Source organism: Anas platyrhynchos, chromosome 15, assembly GCF_047663525.1.
Source record: "Anas platyrhynchos isolate ZD024472 breed Pekin duck chromosome 15, IASCAAS_PekinDuck_T2T, whole genome shotgun sequence".
Taxonomy (NCBI): domain Eukaryota; kingdom Metazoa; phylum Chordata; class Aves; order Anseriformes; family Anatidae; genus Anas; species Anas platyrhynchos.
In genome coordinates, this window is record NC_092601.1 from 5,489,651 (window position 1) to 5,505,140 (window position 15,490).

The 15,490-nt window shown below is 34.6% G+C and overlaps 1 protein-coding gene across 33 annotated transcripts in view; it reads left to right on the forward strand.

Moving 5' to 3' along the window:
- Positions 1 to 15,490, forward strand: part of RBFOX1 (RNA binding fox-1 homolog 1) — an 895,957-nt gene that overhangs the window by 608,018 nt on the left and 272,449 nt on the right. For 12 of the 33 annotated variants that reach the window (XM_038186803.2, XM_072023700.1, XM_038186829.2 and 9 more), the window contains 2 exons: positions 955 to 1,109; positions 3,727 to 3,947. The exons of 13 other annotated variants lie outside the window; for them this stretch is intronic. In XM_038186803.2, coding sequence (XP_038042731.1) covers positions 3,861 to 3,947 — 87 coding nt within the window. In that variant the 5' untranslated portion in view covers positions 955 to 1,109; positions 3,727 to 3,860. The remainder of the gene's footprint in view (positions 1 to 954; positions 1,110 to 3,726; positions 3,948 to 15,490) is intronic. 8 more of the 33 variants (XM_038186813.2, XM_038186814.2, XM_038186812.2 and 5 more) reach the window with 2 other exon arrangements.

The following is a 15,490-nucleotide window of genomic DNA, read 5'->3' on the forward strand; positions in this document are numbered from 1 at the left end:
GCTGTGTATTTTATGAACTTCTTAGCTATGATTCAGATGGTATCAGCTGGGAGTGTTCAGCTCAACATGACAAAATTCTTATATTGCTACTGATTTTTAAAACTATGTAGTACACTTCAGAACCTTCAGTATTCATTTTTATAAATAAAACCTGTCTTTTAACAAAATTCTACAGAAATGAAACAAAAGAAATTGTATGTTTCTGTGTATATATTATATATAAAACTAGCGTTCGTCTATTTTCCTTTTTTTTTTTTTTTTTCCTGTCTTTTGTTTTTAAAATCAATTTTCAGTTGCAGAAAATCCTTGGAATTTTTTAATAAAGAAAGTGGGTTTGGAAACAGTTGAAGGAATCATGCCCTCAATTAGCATACTGAAAATGGCTTAAAATGTTATTTTTTTCTAACAGCATTATACTTTTCTAGAATGTCATGAAAGTGAAAGCTGCATAGCTGTTTAAAATATTCTCACCTGCAGCTTTTAAGGGGGAGTAAGAATACTGGAGTAGGCAGGAAATAAGTACTGTCATCATCAATAGCTTCAGAATGGTGATTGATATGCATGGTACTGATCATTCTGGCTTTGTCTTAGCAAAAACTTTTAGGCTCATGCTTAACCTTAATCATGCTAGAGGTCCTGCTAAAGTGAAACAATTACTAGTGTATTTAATACTCTTCTGGTTTGGTCTCTGTGTCCTCAGCAGTCCTTATGGTCAAATTTCATGTAGTCAATGTATTCTTGCAAAACAGGAGTGACCATTAATGCTAACAGTGAACTGTAAAACTTAAGACTAATTTCCATTTTGTATTGCTGGGAGGGAGAATATACTATGAAAACAAATATGTTGGTATAAACTGGTGAAGTTGATATAGTTGTATTGGCGTAAGTTCAGAATTTGGCACAGGGCGGAGATGCAAGTAAAGCTGTATGTACTTCTGTGGTTTTGATTCACAGAGGTTTGTGCGAACTTAGGTAGCTGGTGCACACATGGGAGATCATCAAAGAGCCCAACCAGAAAGTCAGAGCTTGGATTTGGAGTGCCATACGGCTATACATTTAGAAGCATGTTGTTATAGTGAGGCAAGCAAAGCATCATATCATTAAAACAGGTAATTATAGTTTATTTTCAAATTTTATTTTTATATATTCCAATCTAAAATGTAGTGAATACAAATGCTACAATAAATGATATAAACTTGATATTTTCATTATTCTTGAATGTTTATACTGCTTGCAAAGGACTGGAAAGGTCTTCCTGTAAGTTAAGATCAGGCTAGGCTACTAATACTATTAGCATCATATCACTTTATTTCTTTTATAAGCTATTCTTTTTTGCTATTATTGATTTGGAAGGCTGTTCTATAACTTCACTTATTCAACACAAAAATGCATTTTAAACATTTCTTGCATAAATGAGGCTAAAAATATTTTTCATAACATTCCTTGTTTATTCAGTGTGCCAGGAATGTCCTTAGCTTCAGAAGTCTCTTTATCTTACTGTTTCATAGCTTTCTTAGCTTTCTGTTACAGCATAGTTGTTCTATTCACCTAAACTACACATAAAGGACTTCCTCTATAGCTGCTGTAATAATTTAAAAAAATGTGAATTAAGAGAACCAAACATAATTGGAAATACCTTTGAGAAACACTTAAGAACTGTAACTCATCTTTTCATATCTGCATCATGCTAGTAGATAAAAGTCCTTCAACAATGAGGTCCTTCTTTTCTTTTTCCTGAGAAGTTTAGAACTGAAGTTGGTTTTTGGCAGAAGCATAACCTTACATTTTGTAATCCCATTTCTGTTAACAAGTCTGTAAGGTTAAGCAATTCTTCCTATATAATATTATTACCATCCTCAGTAATCACAGTAACTTCCAACTTTGTCATTGGGAAATTTCATCAGCATGTTACATATATATTGAAACAAAAAATGACTAGGTGCTTATAGTGCAATTTAACAGTCCATGGTTGTGTCAGTTGTCCCATTGGAGTCATCTGAGTGAAGCTTCCAGAATTCGTTATAATCTCCATTGCAAAGTGAAAGAAATCCTCTTTCTTTTCCCATGTAGCTTACTCTGTTAGACTAAACAAATAACTAGTAGTTAAAATGAAAATGCTTTTTAGAAGTGAAATACTTCAAAATGAGTTGTAATGTTTGTATGTTTCTCTATGAAAGCTAATAACTGATACCATGTTGAAAATTATGAAAATATTTTGGCAAAAACATGTCTGTTTACTGTGTGCATAATTAAGCTATATAGTTATAAAACTATATAAAACTATAATATGTATATTATATAACTATATGTATAGTTATAAAACTATATAAAAGATATATATATATATTTGCTTAATAAGTTTTTCTTAATAAGAAAAGATACATATAGATAGATTAAAAAAAAAAAAAAAAAGATTAATAGCTGAGCATAGTTAGGTTATCTGTGTGAATAGCATTATCCCTAAAAGAAAAATGAAGTCATTCTATGAACAGAAAATAGAGATAGGTAAACATCACATCATCACATGATAATTGCTGTCCTCATTGGCAGCTTCTCAAAAAAAAAACATCATACAGGGTCACTATTTAACATCTAAACTTAGAAATGGTCTAAGGCTGTTAGTAGCAAGGGTCAACATGCACCTGCTAAGGTAGATTTCTAAATCATGCAACCCGTCTGCCTTGATACATGAGAATCAATTACTGAAAGCCTTTCACGATGGTCAAAATGTGACACTAAATAATTGAGTATCACATAAAATCTTGTCTGTAATTAGTTATCTGGAAAAGTAATTATGCAACAAAATCAAGTAGTTGAAATTAGTGATGTGAAGCACCCTGGTTATTCAAAGACTGTAGGAGAGAATGATATATATTTAACTTGTAACAGGAAGTTTTAAACACCTAATTCTTAATTGAATTAAAAAAAAATCTTGCTCAATTGTAATTCTTGACATTAACCATAAAAGATCTATGGCACATAAAACAAGTGTTAATGCCTGAGTTTACTTTGTCTAAAATAAAAATGATTAGCTGTAGAAAAGTATGACTGGCAAATAGTACATTAAAAAGTAAATCTGTTTTGTTTGGGGGATAAAACAGGGTAAATTTCACTCTGTCTCTTACATTGAGTGTAAGTTTAATTAGAGAACAGATATGAGATACTCTAAAGGTCAGGTTTGTTCTTTTTCAAAAAGCTATGATAAATGCAGCAACAGAGATGTGAAAGGTTAGAAAAGCTATTAAAATATAATTTACACTAAGAAGTTGTTAGCTAGCATCAGGTAGCTCAAATATTCAAAATAAGAAAAATGTAATGATTCAAAACAATATATGTTGAATTTAGCAGGCTTAAGTTTCAAATCTCATATAAATATTGTTTAACAGCTATAAATACAGGGAAACAGTTATTTAAACAATCATAATAAAGATGATTTTTAATGGGTTATAATAGCAACTGTTGTCATGTATGTGCCAGTTAAGACAGGAATATTAATTCTAATCCTATTTGAAGACCAGGACAGAGAGTTTGATCTGCATGTGTTTATTACTTAAAATTTGAACGGTATAGAGTAGTTGGTTAGTCATGTTATTTAAGATGGTCCCAAAATAGCACCTTCCTTTTCTTGGTAGAGTTAGCTTTGCAGCTGTTGTCTCTATCTGTTGTCTCTGAAGAAAATTTTAACATTAAGAGTTGCTGACGTCAATTTTTTTCTTTTTTTTACAGCTGATGTGGGCTTTGCCCCTGACAGAAGTTATTTGGTTCTAGCTCTGATTTTGGAAGAAGTTGGTATATAGATTTTCCCCTAACTTTCAATTGATGTGTTTAGCTTTAGTGGGAGTAATACTATCGCTTAAACCATGTTGTCGTCTCAAGGAGTTTTGCTACATCCATATGGAGTGCCAATGATTCTGCCGGCAGCACCATACTTCGCTGGACTTGTTCAGGTAATGCAAGGCCGCTTCCAACAAGCAACTTAACTCTAGTGCACTTAGAGTAATAATTGAAATTTTTATGGTTGAGAAAGCAAACACTTTTAATACAGGCAAAAGCTTTCATGTAGTCAGTGAGAAGACAGTAGGAAATCAAAAAGATGGATCACCCTAATCTGTGTATTGACATCTCTCATGGCTGAATAAATGGTGTAGTTGAGCTATATTTGCTTGTATTGATTTGTCTGCTATTTAACATTCATGCCTTTGCTTCACGAGGTTGACCACAGGGCAGAGGATTTGCTATCCATTCTAGGTTTCTGAGGGACTCAGCATTCCCACAGCAGATCATAAGACGAAGTAACTTACCATTATGTGTTTAGGTTAAGTGTTTTATCACAGCAAGTATGAGTAGTGTTAAATATGCATTAATGCATATGTTACGCATCACACTGAATGAAGGTTTTCTTTTTCTTTTGTGTATGGAAAAATACATCACCTTCACAGAATATTTACACACATCATATTAATTCTTTTGAGTCCTTAAAGTGCAAGATCCTACTTCTGAGAGAGAATTTTATGTTTTAGAAGTTAACTGACAATTCCTGATTTAGTTGTTGTTGATTTGTCTGTTTTAACTGTATTTTTTTTTTCAAAAAGTAGAAGTGTTCTGATGTTAGACTTAAAATTTTGTATAGATCATATAGATACTACTTAAGCAAAAGCTATTCCATTGTTTACAGAATTAAAAAAGATTAAGAAAGAATTCAAGCAACATTTTTGAGCATTCCCCAAATGAACACTATGCACCTTATAAATGTTAGTAGTTAGGTGTTATACATAAACAGGCTCAAAAAAGAATAATATGCAGTACTGCATTTCAGTGTCATGCTAGTGATCAGTCAAATTAGCTGTGGAGGAGAGGCATTTGTTTAAAATTTTCATTATGCACCTTCACCACAACAGTTAGTGGGCACAGAGGTGGAATTGCAACACAAAACATTTTTTTTTTCTGTATGGGTCCATTCAGTAATACAGATTGTGAATTGCGTTCTTCACTTAAAGCTTAATATCCTACGTTTCTAAAATAAAAATACAGCAGTGGCCATTACCAGGTATTGAAAAAATGTGCCTTCTGGCCCATGCAAGCCAATGCTATGTTTTGTGCAGTGAGACACGGTAGCACACTTGAACGCATCAAGCAAGCCTTCATATCCATTAGAATTTGAGGGTGAAGGTCAGACACTAGAGCTCAGTCAGACCCTGTGCCATCCTGTCCAATAAATAATTACAAGCAAATCGTGCCTTTCACTCTATGCTGATTGATGTTGAAATTGCTTTTGAAAGTTCTCATAAGTTCCTGTTATAGATTAAGTGCTGGTGTAGGAAAAATAACTGCACCCAACTGAAATGGGTGAATGTAATCAGGTTTAATGGACTCGAGAGCTTGTTGGGAATTAAATAACTATTGATTTGTTGGAAAGTTGCTGTCATTACAAAATGCCACTCTGGGCACATTATCCAAGCAGATAGATTAGAAAAAAAGAGCCCTTTGAAAATTCAGGATGCCTTATTTCAAATCTTTTTTCTTTCCTTTCTGTCCTTAGAAAGATATATCCAGGTCTATGTTACTATGTTTCCATAGGTCTAATATAGTGAAGCAGTAAGAGCTATTCTCCAAACAAATTGGTACATTTACAGGTTTGTCTGGAAAATGTTCTTCATGCAGATTCTTCTCCAGTTTCCCCTCTTCTCTACCTCTCCCTAACCTTATACATAAAAATTGTATATTGGAAAACAAAACAAATATATTGTCTTAGTGGGCACAGTAGAACACTGAATGGCTTAACCCCAAGTTTTTATCAAAACTTACGGTATCTGCAATCACCTCATGTTACTAGAATGCTTATTGTTTGTCTCTTAAAGTAAATCTGAGTATATAAAATGTAAAACTAAACATCCAAAATACTTAGTGCAAAGGGCACTTAATAGACATATCTTTATCAGCCTCTTTTCAGCAATAATTGCATAATGTTCAGACTTTTGATGGATTTTTTTAAAATGTCTTGATACACTAATTATGTAAATGTTTTTACTGGTTTACACGTTGAGAGCTACGATGATGATGTATTTTCAAACCCAAGACTGTTTTAACATTTTAGAGGCTTATAAGATTGCAATTTACTTCCTTGCCTGGGTTTTTACAGAAAGAAGTTATTTCCAATTAGGGATTCCTCATGATTTCTGATTTGCACTTACACCAAGGCTGCTTGCATATGAAAACAGTGTAGAGAATTGCATAGAGATTTGGAGAACTATTTTTTGTTGTGCTTTGACCTTTTGTGTTCTATGGTGGAGCAGAGAGTACACATGGAGGTATCTCCATGGAGATATTTAGAGGTTCTTCACCTTCAAGTTCTGTATATTATTTTACCTTATGCTGTGTTTACAGCCTTTGCCAGCCTCTGCTTCTTAATTCATTGCTGAGCTCTATCCTACATCCTCAGCATGCTTTTGTCACACAGCCGCTTGTTACAGAGTACTGCAGAGTGAAGAACTTATAACCACCAAAAAATGGCAGATATGATGGATACCTCTCTGGAAACACTATATATAACAACCATGTGTAATTTTTCCAATTACATATTAGCGGGTTTGTATTTGTCTTGTGGAGGTTGTATATTTGAGTGAGCAGATGTAGAATCGAATGCATATGTTTTTGGAGAGAGAATGGATTTAAGTTACAAATATGTCAAATATAACAAGTTAAATATAAATACTATATATATATATATATATATAAAATATATATATATAACATTAATAGATTATTAATGTATGTATAAATATTATTTATATATTTATAATATATATACAAATACAATACATATAAATAAACTCGTGTTGTTTTTTTTTCAATAAATAAATACAAAGTTTATTAGTATGACGAGTTATTATACTAGCTAGGATTTATTAACACATTCTTATCGAGGAAAAAAAAAAATATTTATTTCTCCCATCTGTTCTTCCTCCTGGGTGAAAATTTAGGAGAAAGCATCCAGTAACTATATATGCTGTGGGCAGCAAGGCCCATTTTGAATTAAAGCTTTCAAGCTACTATCTCTTTGGCAGGTGATATAAATAAATAAATAAATAAATAAATAAATAAATAAAGAGAGAGAGAGAGAGAGAGAGAGAGAGAGAGAGAGAGAGAGATAGAGAGAGCATTGTGTGGCAATCCAGTAAAAGCTTTCATATCCTGCCCTTGGTTCCTATCCCAGATATGCACTTTGATTCCCACAGGGGAACCCTTATGTCCAGATAAACAGTGAAGTGAGTAGGATGTCACATGAGTGAAAAAGATCCATCTGCATTGCCAGGGTGCATGACGATTGCCCTGTTAGCAGTAATTTTGTGTGGGTGTTGCTGTACTATCTTACACATTGTCAGAATAAGCATGTGAAATGTACTTCTGTTTATCATCCAGCTTACAAAGTGCTGCATCAGATTAACTATTTAGAAATCCATAGGAACGTAATGTGTTTCATAGAATAATAGGTTTAATGTCTATATATTAACTTCATCTTTATTGCTTTATGTACTATAGGTATGTAAAATATTTGCAATTGCTATTTGCAAATTTTTTTTGCTAACATATTTGATATGTTAGGACAATGGTAAGATATTTTATAAGCACAACTGTAATATGTGAAATTTTAATGTTGAATGCTAAATTATGAATGGCTGGCTTAAATGGTTCTATTTCCATTTATCAGTGTTTTTCATATACATTATTATTATAAAATGTATTAAAGATGAAATTAGACTTTCTCGTAAAGTATTTGGAAATGTTAATTAGAGAAACTTCTATTTCATACAAAACAGGCTACTTAGATTTAAAGATTAAGAAAACGTCTTTTTCTGAATATGATCGGTATATTTTAAAGTATACTTTTATTTTAGCATTAGTGGCAAGAAAAACTGTAAGAGTTCTGAGGGCTTAAGTTTACATTCATTGTCAAAGACTTCAGACAGTTAAGCTAAAACTCTCTTGTCTTTGTTTATTTGCTTATTTATTTGTGCGGTGGTAAAGTGAGGTAGAGGAAAATAAGAAATAAGTGACTGTTGAGTTAAGTATTTTAATAAACCGGGAATTACTGTATTTCTAAGTACATTATACTTAAACCTAAATTATTCTTGAGGTATTTTGATTCTGTCTGGTTTTCCATAACTGGTTAACTGGTGTGCTTAACTGACAACTGGAAAAGTGGTAATCTGTAGATAGTTCCATTTTATTTTAGGGCTAAGTGAGAGAATTGCCTAGAATATACTGTGAAAAGTAGTGGTACAGGCTTCACAGCTCCATCTTTATCAGTCTGTAAAATTTTTGTCTTTTTGCTCTATAGGGAAATGTTAACAGTGAATAAATTCAACATACTTGTACACAGCAGTGTGTTAGGCTACCTGTAAAATCACACATACTTTGTGGCTCTCCAGTTTTCCATAACATTGTGGATATGTTTTGTTGTGTAAGCTTACGCTGAAAATGCTTTTGTAGTTTGGTAGTTTTCACTTGAATAATGGTTTGCAGATAGAACAATGCTTTACCTCTTCCCGTGATGCCTGAAGTAGTATCTACTTGTCTTGGTTGTTTTTGGAGTACAATCTAGTGAAATGCAATGTATAATTTCTATTTACAGTGTTTGTATTGCCCATTTGAAATGCAGTAAGTAGATGATTTACCTTACATGCAGATCTGCTCTGGTCTGATTGTGTTGTATGGTCTTTTCAGATGATAACAGTCTCCTATTACTGGTACTGCACTTCCCAGTGCTTTAGTCAGTGGAGGACGTGTTTTACTACTGCAGTCACTTTTCATCTGACTGCTTTTTAATGTTCTGTTTTTGCGAGTATATCTAAAATTTCTTCTCCCTCTGTATGAGTTGCAAAGCTTTTCTCCTTTCTGTATCGAGTGCTTTTAATAGGAAATAAAATTGGAGTAATGTGGTGGTGATAGCAATATCATGGTCTGAATAACTTTGCTTACAACATCTTTGTTATCAATATTTAAACCTCTGGAAATACAACCTCAGATATATCTATATTTTTTCTTTTGATACATGGGTCAAGTAACGGAGCCCATATGCATTCTCTGTGAAATGTTATTTGTTTCGAGGCTACAGGCAGCTTTGAAAGTCTTTTGTCATTGGTGTTGCAAGATATTTTTTCTTTTAACCTGCCTTTGTTTCTTCCCAGTAAATGCAGATATCATAAAATTCCTGCAGAAGGGGAGGGCACAAAAAAGATGCAGAATGCCTTTCCTATTGACCAAAAAGGCATTTTTTTTTAGAGGGGAAGGTAGCTTATCTAGATAATTTTAGTTCAACTAAGAAACAAGTGATAGTTTTCTCCTCCCATCTGTCTAATTTTGTAACATTATTACAGAAATGAACATAACTTGAATGAGTCAGGCAACGACACATTAACTCCTATTCTGTCACTTCTGTCAGTGGCATCTCATAGGCAGGGCTTCTTTCTGAGCTCAGAAAAAGAGCAAAAGATTTCATTTGGCACCCAACAGATGCATGTTTTGGGCCCCTCACTACAAGAAGGACATTAAGGTGCTCAAGCAAGTCCAGAGAAGAGCAACAAAGGTGGTGAAGGGTCTGGAGAACAAGTCTTACGAGGAGCAGCTGAGGTTTGTTCAGCCTGGAGAAAAGGAAGCTCAGGGGCGACCTTATCGCACTCTACAGGTACCTTAAAGGAGGCTGTAGCAAGGTGGGGGTTGGTCTATTCTCCCACGTGCCTGGTGACAGGACGAGGGAGAATGGGTTAAAGTTGTGCCAGGGGAGGTTTAGGTTGGACGTTAGGAAGAACTTCTTTACCGAAAGGGTTGTTGGGCAGCCCACTCCGATGCCTAGAGAAGTGGTGGAGTCACCATCCATGGAGGTCTTTAGAAGACGTTTAGATGTAGAGCTTAGTGATATGGTTTAGTGGAGGACTTGTTAGTGTTAGGTCAGAGGTTGGACTCGGTGATCTTGGAGGTGTCTTCAAACCTAGGTGATTCTGTGATGTTTTTCCTGACCTACCTTTGTATTTAATGTCAGTTTCAATGAATTTGAGTTAAGATATATAATTATGGTTACTAATTTGTGTTTCGGTAATATACTTCAATGGGACATTTTGATATGACAAGGAACTGGGCAAATCTGGGACTTCATGGCTATGCCTTCTGCAGTGTTTAAGTGGAATAAATAAAAGGATATTTGAGCTTGTATGAACAGAATAGTTTTTCACAGACAGATACTAGGACAGTTTCTACTTATTCATCCCCCAAATAAGGCAATATTTTTAAGTTTTGGATTCTAACAACCTGCATGTGGAAGCAAATTTTAGAGAAGTGTTTTTAGAAAGTATATTTTTGGCAAAATATTGCATTTTATTTTTCCTATAGACCTCTAAATTGCATGTTGTTTTTTAAACATGAGTTTAAAAAATTACTTACTGCAAGTTTAGAATTCCCTAACAAGAAGCTAGCAAGCTCGTCAGACTATTTCCTAAGATCTGGAATTTCAGCTGTGTTTTTTTGTTTGTTTGTTTGTTTGTTTTCCTGACTCATGCATAATCATCAGTTTAAAAAAAATGTGATGGTCAAGTATCAAAATTTTCTTGTATATCTAAATATAGAGCAATTATTTTTACAGAGTTGGCTTCGATACTTTACCTATTCGCCTTCTGGTAATTTTTTTATGTAACTTGAGCTAAAGTTAGAAACCTAATTAAAATACAGTTTTTGTTTTATTTTGGTCTGCTTTCTTGTCTTTTTTTAACTGAGGTGTGGATCCATTTTCTTGGACCTGGTTTCAAACAAAGTATTGTACAATTATTTTTTTTAATGCTGTGACAGGTTATGAATACTGTGAATAGATAACAGGAATTGATTCCAGGTGGATTTTCCTGTGTCAGATATTCCCCTTGTGTTTTATGAGATTTTGATTATGATTGTTTATGGTAAATTCTAGAATGTGGTTCTCTTCCTCCATTCTCTTCCTCCATTGGCCAGAGATGCATGAGCTAGATTTCTTGGAGGATGACTAAATCCCCTTTAATTGTGATTTTATTATATTAATAAAGAATATATTTATTTTTTTTCATATACTTTTTTTTTTGTTGCTGAGAAGAAAGTAGAAGCCTCTTGCTTATGTACACAAGAATCATAATCGTCCATATTTTGGCTTTGTAACATTTTGTTTGAGGCCTCTGAACTAAATAAAACAAGTTGTGCATTCCAAGGAAAAATTATTCAGACTTTATGGGAAAATATCCGTAAGTGAAAGCAACACTTTTTAAATTAGTATAAAGCTAAAAAGATTCATAAAGCAGTGATTTGATCTAACCTATGGTAGTCTGACCTATGCTTTAGATTGAATGGTTCAAAATCTGGTGAAATGATCGTTACCTCAGTGCTTCCCCCCCACCTGCAATGATGACTCTTAGTGAATTAGTAAGCCTGAGAAGTCTTTCCTCCCTCCCGAGACACAACTTTTCTCCATAAGCTTGATTAAGGTGTTAAAGCTCAGCTAGATGCTGAACTGAGTGCTTAAGGCGGGATACAGGATAGTTCCCTATTCTCTTAACAGCGTTGTATATGTATCCTATGTGTAGAGGTTTTTGCTTTACTTTTAGGTGAGTGGATTTAGTGCTAGTTTTTGAATATTTGTTTTCTTTTTTTCTGTGGTGTATTAGATCTTGTCTGTGTAAACAGAGTAACATCAATTTTAAATACCTTGAAAAATACAGAAAAGCCTATTTCTTAATTAAGCTCACGTTTGCTGTTAACTTGTAGTTCTTCTGGAAAACATGACTTCAATCAATTTTTTTTTTAGAAGAAATTTGATCTTGGCAACATTTCAGATATGGAGTAAACCTCTATAACTATTTCAAGGTTCTCTTAGAATGAAAATATTTTAAACTCGAGTTTAGAACAACCAAAAAGCAACTCTTTAGAGCCTTTAGAATACAGGGTGGAAGAGAGTGCTGATTGTATGTCTACATAACAGAAAATACGGAAAATATTCTAAGAAATATGTGATGATAGCTTAACAAAACCTCAGACTTTTCTTGCACTATGTACTTGAGCCATACTTGAAACTGTCTGCTCCTCAAAATCTTGTCTTTTTTTTTTTTTTTTTTTTTTGTTATGCACTTGTAGTAAATTGTTAGTACTGAGTAGTTTGTAAATTTGCAGTACCTCAAAACTGTCCTCTATTAGAGCTACAGGCCACAGTTTCACCGTTTAATCTCCAAGCCAATGAATATCACTTTCAGAAGTGAAACAATATTTTCTAGCTTGTCCCAAGGCAGGACAAGGAGAATGAGCACGCTCAAATGTTTTGTTGTGACAAGCTATGAAAGAGTCTGTTCTGAGGTGAACACAAAAAAGACAGCACAAGCTCTCCTTTCACTATCGGGAGATTAAGGGTAATAGGAGCAAACCACCTTATGGGAACACAGGCATAAATTACACTTTTAATTATTACTATTTTTTAATCTTGTGTATAGATATAAATCTGTACCCATATTTTTAGCCTTAAAGCATCTAAAAGGAGAATAAAGCAAACTTAAATCTTGAAAATATCTTAGTTTGCCTGTGTCCAGCTCTTAACACAGAAACTAGATTTTTCTCTTTCAATGTAGGAAGTATCTATCCATATGACTTTACTTCCCGGATGTAACGAGAAGGTTCTAACAGTTATCACTAGTTGGATCCAGTAACAGATGAGCATACCATGGATTTAGGACTAACTGGAGCACAGAAGCTACTTGGTCCCAGTTCTCCTTAAAATGCCAATCTGTACTTAGCAAATTGCTCTACTTAATCAGTTTCCTCTTATGTTTGTTTGTTGTTTTTTTTTTTGTTTGTTTTGTTTGTTTTTTCTTTTTTCTAAAGTGTACAGTTGGAAAAATGACTCCATGTTTGTTTATTCAGAATTTTAAACATAAAACAAGGGAAATTATTGTGAATAAGGTTTTTACTGTTTCTAAAGGTTGCCTATAATAGTTGCTTCAAATAATTTTTTCAAAATTCTGTAATAAAAGAGATAGATCAATTTCATTGTATCATTGGTCAGTGTGTACTAGCAAACAGTCTTCCCTGACTCCTGTGGTGAAATATTTTGTAGACACATGTTGTTAAAACACACTCTAGCCTTTCAAATAGTGCTGATACAGGAATCAAAATAAATCCATTGCAAGACTCTCAGAGTATCATTTTAACTGACATACAGTGCTGGAATGACTGAAGTGAGTATGTGTTCTTTTTAATGCAGAAATGAATGCTTTGATTTGTTTATGCCTTCCTCCATGAAGGAACAGTTAAAATCAGGCATAGGGAAACATGACAGATGTTCATACACATTTCCCATCTGAAAATGCCTTCTACTGGCCAAAATGATTGTTAGGCACAATTAAGCCCAGTATATACATCCTGTACTATATGCCAAATCTGCTGAATATGTTCCCAACAGGGAACTACAGATTTGGAAGGAAGGGAGTTTATATGATCTTTCATTTGCAGTAGAATTTTGAGAGTCATTGTGTGAAAAACATAAGGAGACCAGACTGACAGCTGAGTCTATGCTCATATGCACTGTGCCATAAACTGTATCTTTAAGATAAATTTTCAGTCCATGGGAAAATTTCACATGCATTTCAGGGATGCTTACACTTGAAATCTGATATGTGAGTGGCATTTGGTATTATGTTGCCAACTGACTTGAAAAGCTTGTGATGTTATGCCTTGTAATGTTCCACATTCAGTGTAATTGTCACTGTAATCAGCTTTATGATGGCAACTCTTCATGATGACTACAGTATTATACTTTACTCTTTCTTTTTCTTTTTCATTTTTTTTCATTTTTTCTTTTTTTTTCTTCATATTATGCCCAAAATGTTACTTTTTGATTTCAGAGGCATACTGGTTATGAAGACTTCCCTTCCTTCTGTAGATCTACAGACTTTTTGAATTATATATGACATCTCTTTATGCAGAGACTGGGATTTATCATTTTCAATGATATGATAGCATCAACTCTTGAAAAAGATGCTGAGAACCAAATACTCTTATGTGTTCAGTTACAATACATACCACAAAATATTACAGTTGGCTGTTCCCAAAAAGCATGCCTTTCTGGTATCTCAAAAATGTGCAATATTATACTATTTCTGTTGTGTCAAAATATCTTAGACACCATGAAAGCGTGTTGACCTAAAAATGTCAGTGGGTATTTCATATGTCTTCTCTTATTTATATATATATATATATATTTTTTTTTTTTTGGAGGGGGAAAAACACCCACCACAAGAGAAAAAAAATGCAAGACGGGCATTACTTTTTTTGTTGTGTAATGCCTGTCTTTTAATAATGTACAAAGCTCTGTACTGGGTCTGTAAAAAGAATCTATAAGTTGCCTGGCCAGTCAGTCTTTCAACTGAAGTATGCATGAAAGTACTAAGGTCTGCCTGCTACTCTACTCTTACTTCTGTAGTGACATAAATCTGCCAATATAGAGTTAGAGTGGTTGAAGGGACTTCGAGAGGTCATCTGGTCCATCTGCTCAGTCAGGGCCATCCAGAGCAGGTTGTTCCAGGACCATGTCTGGATGGCTTCTGAATGTCTCCAAGGAGGAAGACTGTCTGGACAACCTGAGCCAGTGCTAGCCCTCACAGTTTTTTTTTGTTTTGTTTTGTTTTATTTTATTTTATTTTATTAAAAAAAAAAAAAAAAAAAGCATTTCCTGATGTTCCAGTGGAATCACTTGTTCTGGTTTGTACCCATTGCCTCTGGTCCTGGCACTGAGCACCACTAAGAGCCTGGTGGCTCTGTCTTCTCTGTAGCCTCTCCAGGTAACTGTACACACTGAAATCCCCCTAAAACTTCTCTAGGCTAAACAGTCACAGCTGTCTTAGCTTTTCCTCATGTAAGAGATGATCCAGTACCTTAAGCATCTTCTTGGCCCTTCTTTGGCCTCCGTCAAATACATTAATACCTCTCCTGTACTGGAGAGCCCAGAAATGGACACAGGACTCCAGGTGCTGCCTCACAAGTGCTGAATGGAGGGGAAGGATCACCTCCCTCGACCTGCTGGCAATACTTTGCCTGATGCAGCCCCAGACACTATTAGCCTTCTTTACTGCAAGAACATATTGATGGCTCAAGATCAAGCTGGAGTTCACTGGGACCCCTAGGTCCTTTTCTGCCAAGTTGCTTTTCATCTCAGTTGTCTCCAGCAGGTGCTGGTGCCTGGGATTGTTCCTCCTGAGGTGCAGGACTTTGCACTTCCCCTTGGTGAACTTTAGGAGGTTCCTGTCATTTCTCCAGCCTGTCCAGGTCCCTCTGGATGGCAGCATGGCTGTCTGTATTCCTCCCAGTATTTGTTATCTGCAGACTTGCTGAGGGTAAACTCTGCCCCATCATCAAGATCATTAATGAAGACGGTGAAGAGGACTGACCCCTGGGGCACACCACTAGTTACTGGCCTCCAGCTAGACTTAGTGTC